We start from the raw sequence: 20,022 nt of genomic DNA, 5'->3' as shown, positions 1-20,022 counted from the left end.
GCTGGCACTGTGGATGGAAGCGGCACTGTGCGAAGTTTATGTTCAGGAGTTGCAGGTGGAGGCTAGGAGCAAAATGCATGGTGCTTCTAAATAGAGCTGCGAGCTCTGGAATCTCATGTACAATCCTGAATAGGCCTGCCAGCTGGGCAATGCAGAAGGGACAAAGTCTTAACCTTCTCTTTTCCAGTGCATCCCACCTTTGTAAGTGAGGTAGGTTAGCACTGGGATTGTGGACATGTGTATAAGATATGGGGCTGTTGAGCCAGCTATTCACAAAACTGGAAGTAATTCACTTCTGACTTCAGACATGTCCCAGAAGCTGAATTAACCAAATTTTGGATAATGATTTTTTTTTTTATAGCAAGAAGACTTTAAAGTTTTCAGGACTGATCTTTCATCTCTGTTTCCTTATTGTTTTTACTTTTGTTGAATATGTAGTGCTTTTGTGCTGTTGCTCAGTGTCTGACTCTTTGCAACCTCATGGACTGTAGCCCGCTAGGCTCCTCTGCCCATGAGATTTCCCAGGCAGGAATACTGGAGCAGGTTGTCATTTCCTCCTCCAGGAGATCTTTCTGACCCAGAGATAGAACACACGTCTGCTGCATTGGCAGGTGGATTCTTTACCACTAGCATCACCTGGGAAGCCCTTGTTTTTATGGTGGTCTACAAGGTGAGGCACATAAAGTCCTTGTTTCTTGTTTATCTGATATTCATAATATAGATCAAATATAGCAGTTCTGGAAATACCCTTCAAATGAAAGCAAGATAAGTTGGAACTTGAGAATATATAAAATGAGAGAGATGATAACTATGTGGTATCAAATACAGTGGTTTTCAATAAGTAAAACAGACACAAGTATTCAATAGCTGGTATTCCTAGAAGTGCTGCATATTTAACTTTTATTTCTTGGTCTAAGTTAATTGATTCCAGTGATCCTGATGTAAGAGCCAGTTGTTTCAAAAGTGAAGATCTAAGTGAGCCATCCTCTCCCAGGTGTCAAGTCAAATTAGTCCAAGGCTTTGACTTCTTCCTGGTCTTCTTTATCTGACTCTGAAATCACTTTCCTGTTGGCAGTAACACGAATCAATTCAGAACTCTGTACAGAACTCTGTAGTTGTGAACACAGTGTGGCATGAAAATAACTTTTGAAAGTTTCTCCAATAAAAATTTACTGTGTTGGATTCTGACTATGGGTTAGATTTTGCAACCAAGTATAAATTTCTGTATGGGAGGAACAGTCATTCCACTGTGAAGTGAATTGAAAGGTTTGGGAGTGGACCTCCTAAAGGTAAATATAATGTGCTCACCTAAGAGTCAAACTTCTGAGATTTCATCACTGGTGACTGATTTCTTTGGATTACCCAGTATTCCTTCTAGTCAGCCCTCTTTTAAAATGCAAATATTCCTGGGTGGATAAAAAACATAATGCCACTAAAACCTTACTGTGTACATACTTTTTTAGTTCTTTCTTTCTGACAGAATGGGACCTGGAGTATTGTAAGATCTGGTGAAGGAGTGATGGTAAAGGCAGATATGTTTATGTAGGGAAGTTTTGGGTAGACAAGAAAGGATGGAGGGAGAGGAAAGGGTACAATTAAAATAAAACTTTAAAATAAATTACAATAAAATCTTAAGATATTTTACAAATTAAAAATTGTTCACAAACCAATGTAGAGTATAGAAATACTACTTTCTAAATTAGCTAATGCTGAACAACATGACATTTTTTAAGCTAAAACTTTTTGTTACATGGAATTCCCTTGTGGTCCAGTGGTTAGGACTTGGCATTTTTTACTGCCTGGGTCTGGGTTCAATCCCTGGTTGGGGAATTAAGATCCCAAAAGCCATGTGGTGTGGCCAAAAATTTTTTTAGTTTTTTACAAATATTTTCTGAATTCCTACAGGGAGGCAGTGTGTTAGGCATTTTGTGTTAGACCCAATTTCTTTTGGAGCATACAATACAGTCACAGACAAGTAAAAAATAGGTGAAAAGTTAAATAACAACATAGTAGAGAAGACTTGAATAATTATAAAATATGTGCACAAAGTAGTGCATGACTAATTGCCAAAAAAAACAGTGCAGACAGGAACTGTGTAAGAAGCTCAGAGGAAGAAGATGTCGCAGTGAAACAGAATGAAATTCAAGGCTTTAGAACTGAGGAGAGAGGCCAAGCAGGTGTACAGAAGGAATTAGGTAAGCACTTATATCATTAAGGGAATTATCTGTCCAAGTTGTGGGATAATATTTTACTCTTAGGTGAATCCACATATGTAGTAACAGGACTGTTCTGATCATCCCTATAAAAATATGCACAGAAATCTAAGGTACCCAGGGCTTGCCTGGTGGCTCAGACGGTAAAGAATCTGCCTGCAATGCAGGAGACCTGAGTTCCATCCCTGGGTTGGGAAGGTCCCCTGGAGAAGGGAATGGTTACCCACTTCAGTATTCTTGCCTGGATTATCCCATGGACAGAGGAGCCTGGCGGGCTATAGTCCACGAGGTCGCAAGGAGTCAGACACGACTGAGCAACTAACACTTTTACTTTCTCTGTTGTACCCAGACAGATCTGCTGATACAATTCAAGTAGCAATTTTTATTATTTGAATCAGGCAAACGAAATTTTCACTGAACTAATTTTGCTCCATCCTTATAAATTAAATCAAATCATCTGACTGAAAAGTAAGAAATTAAGTTGCTAAAGATTGTGTAGACAATATTAGGTCATTAAGTGACTTTTCCAATTTTTTTTTCAGAACTTTAAAAAAATCAGGGTAGACATATTCATGTTTTCTTTAATAATATCTGATAACATTAATGGAAGTTGGCCTCAGTACCAATAAGATAAAAATTCTATTACTTCTTGTTAATCCATGAATGTAGTATGCAAATAAACATCTGTCAAGTTAATGTTGAATTAGAAACGTTGGGTTTCAGTCATAATACAAAGATGGAGACATTTTTTTATTAGGGATTCTTCAGTCATTAACAGGTGATAGCCAGTTTCCTTTAAACTCTTCTGGACCCTGTGCCTGGTGCTGCTCTGGGCAGCAGTATTCTGGGAATAAGGCGATTAACCCTGAAAACCCTGAACTGTGAGGCTAGCCCTTGCTACATGATTTAAGATTTAGCTATTTTAGGTATGCCTTTGGTTGTATCAGAGTTGAAATCTAGAGGACATGCTGTTTTGCCAAAAATGAGAGGGTTCAGTGTCAGTGGGAGAGAGGGGAGCTGAGAGGGTGTGAGGGCAGGTGGATACAATTCCCTGGGGTGAGAAAGGAGGGGAATGGAATGTGTACAAAGGCTCAAGGTTGATCTATTCTCCTGTTTGCATCAACTTATGCTTTTGTATTGCACAGACAGATAAGCGGACACACACTTCTATGTAGATGAGAAGAAGAAAGTTTTCTCAAAGCCAGAAATCTCTAAAGCAGTGGGTGGGTTTTTTAAATAAGATTTGAAGTTAGGGAGAAAATTGAGTAAGGAAAAAAGAAGCACTTCTTTATAGGGAAATCCTTCTTTATAGGGAAACCAGAAAGGTGATGGAATTTCAGTTGAGCTATTTCAAATCTTAAAAGATGATGCTGTTAAAATGCTGCACTCATTATGCCAGCAAATTTGGAAAACTCGGCAGTGGCCACAGGACTGGAAAAGGTCAGTTTTCATTCCAATCCCAAGGAAGAGCAATGCCAAAGAATGTTCAAATTACTATTCAATTGCACTCCTTTCACATGCCAGCAAGATTTTGCTCAAAATCCTTCAAGCTAGGCTTTAGCAGTTCGTGAACCAGGAACTTCCAGATGTACAAACTGGATTTAGAAAAGGCAGAGGAACCAGAGATCAAATTACTAACAAATGCTGGATCATAGAAAAAGCAAGGGAATTAAAAAAAAACCTACTTCTGCTTCATTGACAATGCTAAAGGCTTTGACTGTGAGGATGACAACAAACTGGAATATTCTTAAAGAGATGGGAATACTAGACCACCTTATCTGCCTCCTGAGAAACCTATATGCAGGGCAAGAAGCAACAGTTAGAACCAGACATGGAACAATGGACTGGTTCAAGACTGGGACAGGAGTACATCAAGGCTGTATATTGTAACCTTGCTTATTTAATTTCTAAGCAGAGTACACCATGCAAAATGCTGGGTTAGATGAATTACAAGCTGAAATCAATATTGCTTGGAGAAATATCAACAACCTTAGATATGTAGATGATACCACTTTAATGGCAGAAAGTGAAGAGGAACTAAAGAGCCTTTTGACAAAGGTGAAAGAGGAGAATGACAAAGCTGGCTTAAAACTCAACATTCCAAAAACTAAGGTCATGGCATCCAGCCCCATCACTTCATGGCAAATAGATGGGGAAAATGTGGAAACAGTGTCAGATTTCATTTTCTTGGGCTCCAAAATCAATGTGGACAGTGACTGCAGGCACGAAATTAAAAGACACTTGTTGCTTGGAAGAAAAGCTATGTCAAACCTAGACAGTGTTTAAAAGAGCAGAGACATTACTTTGCCGACAAAGATCCGTATAGTCAAAGCTATGGCTATCCAGCAGTCACATATGGATGTGAGAGTTGGACCATAAAGAAGACTGAGTGTTGAAGAACTGATGCTTTCCAGCTGTGGTGTTGGAGAAGGCTCTTGACAGTCCCTTGAACAGCAAGGAGATCAAACCAGTCAATCCAAAAAGAAACCAACCCTGAATATTTATTAGAAAGACTGATGCTGAAACTGAAGCTCCAATACTTTGGCTATCTGATGCAAAGAAATGACTTATTGGAAGAGACCCTGATGCTACAAAAAATTGAGGGAGAGGGGAGAAGGGAGCGACAGAGGATGTGACGGTTGGATGGTATCACTGACTCAGTGGACATAAGTTTGAGCAAACTCAGGGAAGCAGTGATGGACAGAGAGGCCTGGTGTGCTGCAATTCATAGGGTCACAAAGAGTTGGACACAACTTAGCAACTGAACAACAACAACAGACTGGTCAGACTATTTTTGACAGAGGTAAACTTACCTTGCTTTGTGTACTTTGCCTTTTGGTTTATGTGGAAGGGAAATCAGTTCCTTCTAAAACAAAACAAACATCAAAAAGGAAAATTTTTACTTCTTGCAATGACTGAAATTTACTTACTTAGGAAAAATCTGAAGTAAAATTATCACAGAGTTTATAATCACTATCTTCCTAAATCTGGAGACTATGGTGTTAGAAATGGTCCAGATTAAGGCATTTGGGGTTCATTCAGGAGAGTGTGTTTGTACATCCATAAGACTATGGGATGCTATTGCTTTTATTGTTTGTTTATATTGTTTATTTAGCATTTGTTTTTGTATGATCTAAGCAAGATCAATCATTATAAAACAATACAGTAAGTCCCCTACATGTGAACCTTCAAGTTCCAAACTTTCAAAGATACAAATGTGTGTTTGCATGTTCAATCAAAAGGTGTGAGTGGAACTGCAGCTCACCCTCCATCTCCTATTGCTGACGATCCTTCAGCTCTACCGTCTCCCCCCTCCTCTCCCTCCTCCAGCCGGTAACTCCAGCCCCTCTGGGCCAGCTGTTGTACTATACTACTGTGCTTTTCAAGGTAACTGTATTGTAGGATTAAAAAGGCTTAATTTTTTTTTAATGTATTATTTGTGTGAAAAGTCTTATAAACCCATTACAGTACTGTACTATATAGTCGACTGTGTTAATTGGGTACCTAGGCTAACTTTGTTGGATTTACAAACAAACTGGACTTATAAATGTGCTCTCAGAATGGAACTTGTTTGTATGTACGAGCAATGAAGTAGCCCATGTTAATATCTGACAGCTTTATAACAGGTGACAATAAGCCCGGTGACAATAGCACCTTTTCCGTGCCTGCAGAGTTGCACACTCTGGAGATATCTTTGGTTTATCAAGGATTCTCAAATTATCTGATGTCTATGCCCTGCCCCACCTCCAGCATATAGAAGGCTCTGGACCATGGGCATCAAGATTTAAAGGATTAAGCTATAAAACCTCTCAGAGTTTGCCACCCCCCAAAGGTTTGTCTGAATGCCTCACTATCAGTCTCACCGAGATCCTTTCTTCTCTTTGTTTTCTTAAGAGTTGGATAATTTCATCTCTCTTTTTAGCCTGTTTAAAGAGAGAAAAACAAGTGGGTGAGTCTTTTGACTTAATAATAAAGCTTTGTGTCCATGGGAGGAGGGATGGATTTTTTCCCATTTTCCTTCTTGTATTTTGGGGCAGAAATAAACAGTTGTTTTCCTTGATAGATTTATACTTTTCATCTGTACAATTCAGTTTTATTCCAGAGGTGCTGCTTTACAAAATAAACTTGATTTCGATCGTAAATGGAGGGAATTTTTCTTGCCCATATAACAATAGCTTTCACTGATTTTAGTACATGAACCATGCTAAAAGCTTGATATATATTACATCATTGATATATAAGCTTGATATATATTACATCATTATTTTCTTATAATAAGTTAGAAGTTTGGCACCACTGTCATCCATTTCACATATGAGGAATGTGAAGATTACTGAGATTAAATAATTTACCTAAGCTTTAAAGTGGCAGGATTGGATTTGATACCCACTCTACTTGACAACAAAACCCAAGGGATCAGCCGTTACACTAAATTGCCATTAAAAGGTAGCAAGACACATCAGCCAGCTCAAACAGCATGCCAGCACGTGTTGCGATGGCATGAAGGCTTTCTTGAGCAGCTTGTATACAGAACAGAGCTTCACACCCCATCGCTCCTCTGTCTTAGATATTGAGACGTGCATATGCTCAGGTAAGTTTTCTTAAAAGAAATGAAAAAAATTAGTGCAGGCACAAAGATTTACCCAGATATAGACTGTATACAGTGCTTCCCTGGTGGCTCAGGCAGTAAAGAATCCACCTGCCATGTAGGAAGCCCAGGTTTGATCCCTGGGTTGGGAAGATGCCCTGGCGAAGGAAATGGCAACCCGTTCTAGTATTCTTGCCTAGGAAATCCCATGGACAGAAGAGTCTGATGGGCTTTAGTCCATAGGGTCACAAAGACATGACTGAGTGACTAGCACTTTCACTTCACTTTTTTCAGACTGTATACAAAGAGGCAAATATAGGTACACATTTTTTTTTTCCCCATAGAATCTACGTATGCTCAGTGTTGGAGATGGCCAGGCAGAAAATCGCATCTGGAATAATGAGAAGAACAAGAGAAGAAACCTGAGAATCTGACAAATGAAACTCATAGCTTCAAACAGCCAATACAGTGAGAGAAGCTTAGATCAAAGCTAGGAGGAAAATAAAACTGAGAATAGACATAGATTTGTCACAGCCAGGTAAAAGTTCTAGGTCATCCATTCAAAGGTGTTGCACTACTTTCTTAGAACTCAGTAACAAAGTATCAAAGATCAGGTGGCTTAAAAAAACAGATATGTATTGTCATACAGTTCTGAAGGCTAGAAGTCCAAAATCAAACTGTAGCAGGGCCATGTTCCCTCTGAAACCTGTAGGGGAATCCTTCCTTGCCTCTTCCTAGCTTCTGATCATTTGCTGGAAATCTGTGGCATCCCTTGGCTTGCAGCTGTGTAACTCCAATCTCTGCTTTCGTTGTCACATAGCTTTTTTCCCTGATTCTACTTCCAAATAAGGTCACATTTCGATGGTACTGGGGATTAGGACTTCCATATATCTCTTGTTTCAGTGGGTCACACTTCACTCCGTTGCTAACAAATTGTGACCAGTTGGTCACAAAGAATGGGACACATTTAGCAACTGAACAACACTTTAGTCTATAATAAGCACCTATGATGTAATATTACTGTGCTAGGGGCTGGGCAAAATAAAATACCATTCCTGCCTGCCAGGTGGTGGCAGACTTGTAGAGAAAAGGACTACAATGAGGTTAGAACAGGATGCAAATAGAGAACTGAAGAGGGACCCTTAATTCAGACAAGGGTGTGTATCTATGGCTGAGACTCAGAGGAGGTGATGTCCAAGATTAGACACAAAAGCATAGTCACCAGATAATATCACAGACAGGATGGGGAAGAAAGCTTTTAGGCAGAGGAGACAGGTGTGCAAAGCCCTAGAAGCTGTGTATTGCTAAGTAATTCCTCAAGATACTTCTTCAGTCCAGATGCAAGAGAAGCTGCAAAGTTTAGGCACACCCCACCCAGACGTGGGAGGGAGGAGGGGTGCTGGGCCTGTGTAATCGTCGGGGCACACTGCTGCTTTGGCTCTGCTTCATTCCATTCAAGTCATATTAATCTTGCTTTCTAAGAACCTACAAAGTTTTAGTTTTATCTATCTTGGGACAAGATTTCTATTTTTCACTTGAATTTAAGGCATCATATATCATAGATATTGAGAGAAGAAAAGGCATCATATATCACAGATAATAAAAGAAAAAATTCAGAGTCCTTCAAAAACTAAGCTAATTTTTTCCAGCTATATATATATATATGTATCTATTCTTCTTCATATTCTTTTCCCATTGAGGTTACTACAGAATATTGAGCACTGTGCTATTATCGATTATCCCTGTGCTATTATCTATTCCCTTGCTTGCATGCTTAGCATGCTTGGTCGCTCAGTGGTGTCCCACTCTTTGCGACCCTATGGACTACAGCCCACCAGGCTCCTCTGTCCATGGGAGTTCCCAGGCAAGAATACTGGACTGGGTTGCATTTCCTCCGGGGGATCATCCCCGTTCAGAGACAGCACCCGCACCTCCCACGTTCTTTACCACTGCGCCACCTGGGAAGCCCTTGCTAGTTATCTATTTTAAGCGTGCATATGTCATTCCCAAACTCCCAATTTATCCCCCTCTACCTTTCCCTTTTGGTATCCATAAGTTTTATTTTCTAAGTCTGTGAGTCTGTTCCTGACAAACTAGGATAATTTAAAAGTATCTGTCAATTTGCTAAGGATTGAATAAACAGCACTTATAGAAAAAGACCTGGGATACTTTCAATGTAGGTATTAGGTGGCACTAGTGATAAAGGATCCACTGGCCAATGCAGGGGAGGTGAGAGATGTGGGTTTGATCCCTGGGTCAGGAAGATCCCCTGGAGTAGGAAATGGCACCCCACTCCAGTATTCTTGCCTGGAAAATTCCATGGACAGAGGAGCCTGGCAGGCTACATTCCAGGGGGCCGAAAAGAGTCGGACATGACTGAATGACTGAGCACATTCAATATTAACTTTCTTTTCTAACTTTCCCATTACACATGTAATCAGTGGGAATTAAATGCTCCCATACTGTGATTACATAGCACTTTATACTTTTATTACAGTATTGATCTTACTTTGCCTGCTTTATCTCATAGCTGCTACCATGTCTCTTTCAAAGTCTTACTCATCCTTTTATCCTTCCTTCAAGCTTAGCAGTGCCTTGTCAATGATACTCAATGAATTTCTGCTGAATTGATTGAGTCATGAAATATGAATGAATGAAACCACTACATTGTCTAATACACAATTACTAGTCTAAGCAAAAAAAAAAAAGTCTTAGAGATTGAAATTAAACAGTAGGAAGTTTAGTTCTTAAAATCCCCTATAAACAAAACTAATATTATTATTTTCTGTGTAATAGAAAATATTGGTTAGTCACAGGCAAGATATTAATATATTGTCATAATGCTTCTAGTATAAATGGTCAAATATTTAGTTATAAGAGTCTAAATAATAGTAAGGTAAAATTCATTCATTTAAATTTTGATTTCATGTCCTTTTTTATTATAACGGATTTTAATATCTAATCAGTTTTATAATATAATATAATGCACCAGAAACAGAGTTTTCAAATATGATTTGATTTTTGCTTCCTGGATATGTTTCCTGGGAATAAATAACAAAACTATTGTAGGCAACTGTGTCATCAGAACAAAAACATTGCCAACTACTCTAAGAACTCTCAGCCAGGACAACTAAATAAATTCAGTGGTAAGAGAAAATTCCTAGTTGGAATAAATAATTTACTTGTTAATTTCATAACAAAAGAATTCTCATTTCTAACCACAGTGCCTTTGTTGTGTTCATTAATGGAATTTTATAAGGCATTTAAGTCATTTAATTTATTAATTCCTAAAATGATAGCATAAGGGGGTCAGAATTTACAATATTTTTTCTTTTTTTCAGGTCTGTTGCAATATAACTGACATACAACACTAACTTCAAGGTGTACAGCAGAATTACTTGACATAAATGTTGTGATGTGATTACCACATGAGTTTAGTTACCACCCGTCATCTTATATAATTACAAATTTTTTTCCTTTTGATGAAAACTTTTAGATTGACTCACTTAGCAACTTTCAAATGTATCAATACAGTATTTTTTTTAACTAAAGCCATAATGTTGTATATTACATCCCCAGGACTTTATATCTTATATTCATAATATTTTAATACTGGACATTTTCATATAATCTAAAGTTTAGTTATATTACTTATATTTATATACTACTCCTGAGAAAATAAATGACAGAATAAAAAGTAATTTTAGGAAATTAGGATTTGACAATATATAAATTTAATATCTCATAGAAGGTTAATGAATTTTAGTGTCACTTCAAGAATTAAGTTGCTGAGTTCCTATTTTTGGCTTTTCAGAGCCAAACAGTTTGGGTGGCAACATATATTAGTTGCCAAACACATTTGGGTGTGAATCCCAATTCTGTGTGATTAATGGCAAATAATATCTTAACTAATCATCCTTCTAACTGTAATCACTATCCCATTTGGTTAGAGATTTGTGACCTTGGGTAAATCAAAGAACCATTTCTCTGGGTATTGATTTCTTATCTGTAAGGAAAGGTGTGAAAACTGGAGATAATACAAACATTGCTTAACAATGCATGGCATATAGTGGATATTTATTAAATGGCAGCTATTATTATTATAGAAAAACATTTTTCAATCCTTTTAAAATGTGAAAAGTGGGAAAAAGAGAAGGATGTGTACCGTCTTCTGTGTACAAGCATGAAAGATTTCTGATGATTCAACCTCAGTGAATTAGTGAATAGTGTTGGAAGGAAGAAGAGAGAAACAAGAAGGGACATCTAAGGTATTAATTGTCTTTTATGCAGTAGAAATCCCTCTGTTACAAACTCTCCAGTATATTATAAACTTTCTTCTCAGTTAAATTTCAATTATAAAGAAGATCTTAATAGGTACTAAACTCTAAAAGAAAAATCCTTTCTTCTCAAGAACTTGTTCTCATATGAAGAATGCATTTCTTCCTTGTACTATGCTTAAACATTTTGACTGAAACATTCATCAAAGATAGCATATGGTAGTGCTTATTTCATTGATTACCTATCTACATTACCAAAAGAAATTTTCTCTTCACTACCATTGTATAAGAGCCTAATGACTGAATTTAATCTTAAGAATATCTTAGAAGAGTACTGAACTGGTTCCAATTCAATATGCTCTTTGCTTAGTTACCTGGCAACCATCCCAATGCTTAGAGAATCCAGAAACTCTTGAAATCAGTGTGGAGGAGTATTTAAGCACTTTGGCTCCATCGTCCGATGGGTCCAGGTTCAAACTGTCTTTACTATATTTTAGCTGTGTGACCTTGAAAAAGTCACTTACAGGTTTCTGTTTCAGCTTCCTCATCTGCAATAGGGGTAATTATAATGCTTCTCAGACAGAGCTTTTCTGATGATTAAATAAGAATGTAAGTAAAGAACTTAGTGTGTATATGCTATGTAGTTAGTTCTCAAAAATATTACTATTCCTTGGTGAAAGGAGCAGATAGTCGGAAAAGGAAAAAACATGAAGAAATAGGCCTAGGAAGCACTGGGGGAAACATATCCACTCAAATACAGATTTAAAAAAAAACATTTATTCTTTCCATTGACTATCAATGCAATATGACACAAACATCAAAGTATGTGAAAAAAAAGCATGTAGAGGAAAATTATATTTACATAAATCCACTGCTGAATCTAAAATCTTAACATAAGTTTAAAATTTTAAAACATATAAAAATTTTAGAAGAACCCTAAGGGAGCTCCAAAATAAACAATCTAAGGATTTAAAAATAATACATCAAAGGGAGAAAGGCAACTAGGGAAGCAGCTTAATGATCATGATACCAAAAAAACGCTCACTGATGAAAAGAGGATATCAATTCACCCAATTAAAAATAAATGGAGACATGGAGGCAGGAATGAGCATAAAGTTGCTTAATAACCCTGGCCTGACAGTGTCAAGATGTGTGTTTTGGGGAACAGAGGTACATAGGGTAGGACAGTTGAATGGCATCATGCTGAGGACCTTGACATAAAGATAGCTCTGTTTAAATTTACTTAGTAGATGACAGGAACTATGTTTCTGACCTCAATATTACTAAGTTAGAACTAAAAAACAGATAAGACTTCATAGATTTGGAAATTAAAAGGCATACTTCTAAATAATTCATGAGACAAGTTATAAATCAAAATACAAATTTAAAAATACTTAAAATGGAATAATAATGAAAACTCTATATAGCTTGTGAGTTGCAGCTAAAATAGTACTTTGAGGAATATTTACAACTGTAAATACTTGTATTAGAAAAGAGATAAGGTGGAAAATTAAGAAACAAAGTGAGAAGGGAAGGAAGTTAGAATGAAAATAAGAACTAACTCAAAACTGAAGGGAGAAATAATAAAAATCAAGAACTGATAACACTGGAAACAAAAATACTTTACAGAGGATAATAAAACCAAGTGTTGTTTTTAGAAAAGACTATTAAAACAGATAATCCTTTGGTATAATTACTGACAAAAAAGGATATGAATGATTAGAAATGAAAATGAGTAATAACTAGAGCTACAGCAGAGATTATAAAGATGATTAAAACCACTATGAATCCTTATATCAATAAATTTGAAAATGTAGATGAAATGCATGATTTCCAAAAAAAAAAAAATTTTTTACCAAATTATTTCAAGGGAGAAAAACCTTATTTACTCAAAAACAAAACAAAACAACCCAATTAAACCTATAGTACATATGCATATTAAGGTCATATTTATCATTTCTAGTAATTATTTTAGTCAATATTTAGCTGATAGTTTGGGTTTGCCTTGGATTGAGTTGGGTCTGCTTGCTGTACAACCTACCATTTCTTGGCTTTTTCTTCTACACTAGAGTCTCTTTCTAGGTCTCCAAGAACTGTTGCAAAGGGTGTATATAGTTGGAATATAGTAATATTCTTTTCTTACTTGATTTTTGACAGGGTTCTAATTGAGAACCACTGATCCAGACCTTCAGAATTATCATGACATTTACCTCTTAATCTGTATTTGTAGAGAGAGGCATTAAGATAAATTTAATTATATTTTTATTTATCTGCAATGTTTAAATTAACTTTGCCCACACAGTTTGCTCCATAGTTGAAATTTCAAAATATACCTTTGGTGGTAATTTGTCCTTTTGCATATTATAAATAAAGACAGGATTAAGAGATATACATGAGGCTCTCTTGAACAGTATGAGCAAGTCCATCTTGACTGTGTCTTTTAATTAGGACTAGGATACCTGGGTGACCATGCCTTTCATAATCTACTCATCATCTTTTGAGATTTACCACTTTGGTCAAACTGTTTCACTTAATACTAAAGCTTATTTTGTACCTCCTAAAATTTTATTTTTCAATTACGGGTTTAAAAAAGAGGGGAAACAGAAAAGATAAAAACAAACTTTGACTGGGCACCTACTGGATGTCAGGCTTTATGTAATTCATCTAAATCCTGAAGTAGATGATATTACTATCTTTTAACAGATAGAAGGAACTCAATTAACATAAAAATTAACAACTTTAATCAGGGTCACGTAACTAATTAATTAGGTAATTAATTAATTAGGTAATTAATTAATTAGGTAACTAGTAACTGTCAGAGCAAAGGATTCAAACTCATTCTCGGTTGTTTACCTCCAGGCTTCTTTTGCTGAGACTAGAGACTGTGGTACATTTAAACACACACACACACACACACACATACACACACATGCAGTAACAGAATGGTTTCTTTAATCGATCTTGATTATGAAAATGAAGAATTAATTAGGATTAACCGTGGTGAAGGAGACAAACAAAGTCTCCTCTCACAGAACAATTTACATTCTAGTGGAAAATGTGTGCTACGAGAATACACAGCAGGGGAGCTAATCCTGAGTGAGGTGAGGTCGGCTTGATCAAAGGTGTCTTACTCCATACTCTCTGCCACATACAATCCCACCAATGGTGGAATTTTTCAAAAAACTAGACATCGAACTACCACATGACCCAGCAATCCCACTACTGGGCATATACTCTGAGAAAACCATAACTCAAAAGGACACATGTACCCCAGGGTTCACTGCAGCACTGCTTACAATAAGCAGGACTTAGAAACAATCTAAATGTCCAATGACAGGTGAATGAATAAAGAAGATGTGGTACATATATACAATGGAATATTACTCAGCCACTAAACGGAGTGAAATAGGATCATTTGAAGAGATGTGGATGGATCTAGAGTCTGTCATACAGAGTGAAGTAAGTCAGGAAGAGAAAAATATTGTATATTAATGCATATATGTGGAGTTTAGAAAAATGGTACTGATGAACCTATTTTCAAGGCAGAAATAGAGATGCAGATACAGAGAATTGACATATGGACACAGTAGGGGAAGGAGAGAGTGACTCAAACTGGGAGACTGGGACTGACATATACACAATGTCAGGTGTAAAATAGGTAGCTAGTGGGAAGCTGCCACATAGCACAGGGAGCTCAGCTCAGCGCTCTCTGATGACCTAGAGAGGTGGGATGGGAGGGGTGGAAGGGAGGCTCAAGAGGGAGGGGATTTATGTACGAATATGGCTGGTTCACTTCATTATACAGCAGAAGTTAACACAACATTGTAAAACAATTATATTCCAATAAAAAGTTAATTTACTTATTTTATAGGATCATGTAGCACTTTGCAAAACGTGGTCCAAGGGAAAGAATAGTTAAACTGTACGGGTACTTATAAACTGATGAATTTTCTAACATTTTATTTAATGTACATTAAATAGTTATGATAGGGCTTCCCAGCTGGCTCAGTGGTAAAGAATTCACCTGTCAAGCAGGAGACTCAGGTTTGATCCCAGGATCAGTAAGATCCCCTGGAGGAGAAAAGGGCAACCCACTCCAGTATTCTTGCTAGGATAATCCCATGGACATGAGCCTGGTGGGCTGTATCCATGGGGTCACAAAGAATTAGACATGACTGAGCGACTGAGCACGCATGCAAATATTTATGATAGGACTTTTGATATAAATTAAGTATACAACGAGAATTACATTCCAATTTTAGAATACTATCTAAGCAGAACCAAGGTTCTGTGGTTTTACAGAGATTAGAGAATACTATCAAATTTTTTTCTTGCAGCTCTAGAATTTAATTTTTACTTCTATGCCAATAATTTCAAGTTAAATGCCCAAAGGGATCACTAGGGAATCTTAGTTCTTAGTCTACATAGTCTTAATCTTGAGTAGGTTCCATTTCTATTCTGTTACAAAATGCAGTTAAGGAAGGTTAAAATTACTATTGGTTTAAGGTAAAACTATGTGTCACACTTGGGCTTGAATCCAAAAGGCAGTATGTGCCTCTTGGCCTGTTGATTTTGATAACAAAATGCTTCAGCTATTAATTTACTACCATCCCTTGTGTCTATTAAGTGAAATCTGCTATGTAGATTCTACAAATTTCATACAGTAAATTTACATCTACTATAATAAGATACAGAAATGTTGGACCTCAAATGGTCTATCATGCACTTTAAAAGATAGCCTGAATAATCAGTGAAAAGGCTTTCTCCAGCTTTAATCTGATATTTAGAAGGTAGACCTCAAGGCAGTCATCTATGGGAGTGGATGGAAGGTGCTAGACGATTATTAATTGGATGGAGGAAGAATGCTGACTTGTAGGAAAAAATATGCATGTCTCAGCATCTTTTCATACCTCCTGGAAATTGCCTGATCCTGGCTCAATTCCCAGCTCTGGCATATATAATTTTCATTTGAAAAATAATGGCTTACTAAAATGAGAAAAACATATCAGTCATTACATAAAATGGAGTCAATATAATTTTTCTTAAATGTAGATTTTGGTAAAATAATAATTTATCTGTTTTAAAGAAGGAAAATGTGTATTTTCTTGGTTCTGTTACATATTTTTTCTTAATTTTGTTATATATATATTAATGAAAAACCAACAGTAATTACCTGAAGAGCATAGCTCTTGTTTTAAGTGTCACACGAAACAAATGCAGGAAAAAATAAGCATAAATGATTTTTAAAATTGCTTTATTTATTTATTTTTAAAAAATCTCCCCAGCTTGTTTTATTTTTTATTTATATTTTAAAAGATTTTTATTGGAGTATAGTTGATTTACAATGTTAATTTCATGTATACAGCGAAGTGAAAAACTGCTTTAATATTGCTTTAAAAGGCACTTACTTTTTTTAAAAGCAATAAGTGAGACTTGAATCTTAATGTTAAGGAAAATATGATCATAAAATGAATATTACACTTTTAAATTCAATAAGTGAAAGTGGCTCAGTCGTGTCTGACTCCTTGCGACCCCATGGACTATACAGCCCATGGAATTCTCTAGGCCAGAATACTGGAGTGGGTAGCCTTTCCCTTCTCCAGGCGATCTTCCCAACCTAGGGATCGAACTTCGCATTGCAGGAGGATTCTTCACCAGCTGAGCCACAAGGGAAGCCCAAAAATACTAGAGTGGGTAGCCTATCCCTCCTCCAGCAAATCCCCGACCCAGGAATCAAACCAGGGTCTCCTGCATTGCAGGCAGATTCTTTACCAATTGAGCTATCAGGGAAGCCCTTAAAATTCAATATAGATATGTTAAAGACAATCTGACGTTCCTCGGTGGTCCGTGGTAGGATTCCGTGCTCTCACCACTGCAGCCCACATTTGATTCCTGGTCAGCGAACCTTTCTTCTATGGGCTACCCCGGTTGCTTATCAGTAAAGAATCCGCCTGCCAACGCAGGAGGCTCTGGTTTGATCCCTGGGTTGGGAAGATCCCCTGGAGAAGGAAACGGCAACCTGTTCCAATATTCTTGCCTGGGGAAACCCCATGAACAGAGGAACCTGGCGGGCTACAGTCATTGGGGTTGCAAAGAGTAGAGCACACATTGACAACTAAACAACAACAACAATTTTAAAGATATTTCTATATGTGATTGAATTATATATTATTGCTGACCTGGTCCACAATAATCACCAAGACTTGTCCTTAGCAAACAAATAACTACTGAGTCTTCATGGTTTATCATGTTGCTGGTTATACAGATGTGATGAATGGATGAATGGGGTTGACCTCATCATTCAGGTATGTCTGTCCTGTCCACTATGTTGTAACAAGGAGCAGGTGGGGATTCCCCATCTAGATGACTCTATCTCATCTCTGGCCCATACTTCTGTAGCTCACAAATTTACAGGCCTATTTGACACTCACATAGACTTATCATTGCTTATCTCAAAGGCACCTCAAACTCCATGAGTCTAAACTGAATGGACTTTTGTAACTCAGTGAAACTATGAGCCATGCTGTGCAGGGCCACCCAAGACTGACAGCTCATGGTGGAGAGTTCTGACAAAATGTGGTCCACTGGAAGGGGGAATGGAAAACTACTCCAGTACTTCTGCCTCCAGAACCCCATGAACAGTATGAAAAGGCAAAAAGATATGCCACCAGAAGATGCGCCCCCAGGTCAGAAGGTGTCCCATGTGCTACTAGAGAAGAACAGAGGGCAATTAGTAACAGCTCCAGAAAGAATGAAGAGGATAGTCCAAACGGGAAATGACACTCAGTTCTGGATGTGTCTGGTGGTGAAAGTAAAGCCCAATGCTGTAAAGAACAATATTGCATAGGAACTTGAAATGTTAGGTCTGTGAAGCAAGGTAAACTGGATGTGGTCAAGGAGGAGATGGCAAGGGTGAACATCAACATCTTAGGAATCAGTGAACTAAAATGAATGAGAATGGGTGAATTTAATTCAGATGACCATTACATCTACTACTGTGGGTAAGAATCCCTTAGAAGAAATAGTAGCTCTCATAGTCAACAGAAGAGTCTGAAATGCAGTACTTGGATGTAATCTCAAAAATGACAAAATGATTTTGGTTCTTTTCCAAGGCAAACAAACCATTCAACATCACTGTAATCCAAGTCTATACCCCAATCACTGATGCTGAAGAAGCTGAATGATTTTATGAAGACTTATAAGACCTTCTAGAACTAACACCAAAAAGAGATGTCCTTTTCATCATTGGGGATTGGAATGCAAAAGTAGGAAGTCAAGAGATACCTGGAGGAACAGGCAAGTTTGTCTTTGGAGTGCAAAATAAAGCAGAGCGAAGGCTACCAGAGTTTTGACAAGAAAACACACTTATAGCAAACACCCTCTTCCAACAACACAAGAGACAACTCTACACATGTCCATCACCAGATGGTCAATACTGAGTCAGATTGATTATATTCTTTGCAGCTAAAGATGGAGAAGCTCTATACAGTCAGCAAAAACAAGACCGGGAGCTTACTGTGGCTCAGATCATGAACTCCTTCTTGCAAAATTCAGGCTTAAATAGAAGAAAATAGGGAAAACCACTAGGCCACTCAGGTATGACCTAAATAAAATCCCTTTTGATTATACAGTGGAGGTGATGAATAGATACAAGGGATTAGATTTGGTAGACAGAGTGTCTGAAGAACTATGGACAGAAGTTCATAACACTGTACAGGATGTGGTGACCAAAACCATCCCATATAAAGATTAATGCAAGAAGGCAAAGTAGTTTCCTGAGGAGGCTTTACAATAGCTGAGAAAAAAAGAGAAGTGAAAGGCAAAGAAGAAAAGGAGAGATATACCCAACTGAATACAGGGTTCCAGAAAATGGCAAGGAGAGATAAGAAGGCCTTCTTAAATAAACAATGCAAAGAAATAGAAGAAAATAATAGAGTGGGAAAGACTAACGATGTCTTCAAGAAAATCGGAGATATCAAGGGAAGATTTCATGTAAGGATGGGCACGATAAGGGACAAATATGGTAATAACCTAACAGAAACAGAAGAGATACGAAGAGGTGGCAAGGACACAGAGAACTATACAAAAATGGTCTTAATGACCTGGATAATGATGATAGTGTGGTCATGGGCCTAGAGCCAGACATTCTGGAGTATGAGGGCAAGTGGGCCTTAGGAAGCATTGCTACAAACAAAGCTAGTGGAAGTGAAAAAATTCCAGCTGAACTGTTTCAAATCCTAAAAGATGATGCTGTTAAAGTGCTGCACTCAATATGCCACCAAATTTGGAAAACTCAGCAGTGGCCACAGGACTGGAAAAGTTCAGTTTTCATTCCAATCCCAAAGAAGGGCAATGCCAAAGAATGTTCCAACTACTATACAATTTCTCTCATTTCACATGCTAGCAAGGTTATGCTCAAAATCCTTCAAACTAAGTTTCGGTAGTATGTGAACCAAGAATTTCCAGATGTATAAGCTAGTTTAGAAATGGCAGAGTAACTAGAGACCAAATTGCCAACATTATTTGATGCATAGAAAAAGCAACAGAATTCCAGAAAAACATCTACTTACGCTTCATTGTCTATGCTAAAGTCTTTGACTGTGTGGATCACAAGCTGTGGAAAATTCTTAAAGTGATGGGAATACCAAGCCACCTTATCTGTCTCTTGAGAAATGTGTATGCAGGTCAAGAAGCAACAGTCAGAACCAGGCATGGAACAATGGACTGGTTAAAAATTAGGAAAGGAGTATGACAAGGCTGTACATTGTCACCTTGCTTATTTAACTTCTATGCAGAGTACATCATGAGAAATGCTGGGCTGGATGAATCACAAGCTGGAATCAAGATTGCCAGGGGAAATATTAACAACCTCAGATATGCAGATGATACTACTTTAATGGCAGAAAGAGAAGAAGAACTAAAGAACCTCTTGATGAAAGTGAAA

At 37.4% G+C, this 20,022-nt stretch overlaps 1 protein-coding gene across 2 annotated transcripts in view; it reads right to left on the bottom strand.

Moving 5' to 3' along the window:
- Positions 1-867: 867 nt before the first annotated feature.
- Positions 868-20,022, bottom strand: part of HOATZ (HOATZ cilia and flagella associated protein) — a 33,903-nt gene continuing 14,748 nt past the window's right edge. The window contains exons 5-8 of one of the 2 annotated variants that reach the window (XR_006344898.1): positions 6,077-6,136; positions 5,027-5,079; positions 1,309-1,406; positions 868-1,065 (exon numbers count right to left, since the gene is read on the bottom strand). Coding sequence is in view for 1 of the 2 variants with exons in the window: in XM_043922774.1 (XP_043778709.1) it covers positions 1,008-1,065; positions 5,027-5,079; positions 6,077-6,136 (171 nt within the window). In the remaining variant the exon portion in view is untranslated. The remainder of the gene's footprint in view (positions 1,066-1,308; positions 1,407-5,026; positions 5,080-6,076; positions 6,137-20,022) is intronic. The other variant, XM_043922774.1, reaches the window with a different exon arrangement.

This window comes from Cervus elaphus, chromosome 1, assembly GCF_910594005.1.
Source record: "Cervus elaphus chromosome 1, mCerEla1.1, whole genome shotgun sequence".
NCBI classification, from domain to species: Eukaryota; Metazoa; Chordata; class Mammalia; order Artiodactyla; family Cervidae; genus Cervus; species Cervus elaphus.
Note: the sequence above shows the minus strand (reverse complement) of the source record. Positions and strands in the feature narration are given on the sequence as shown.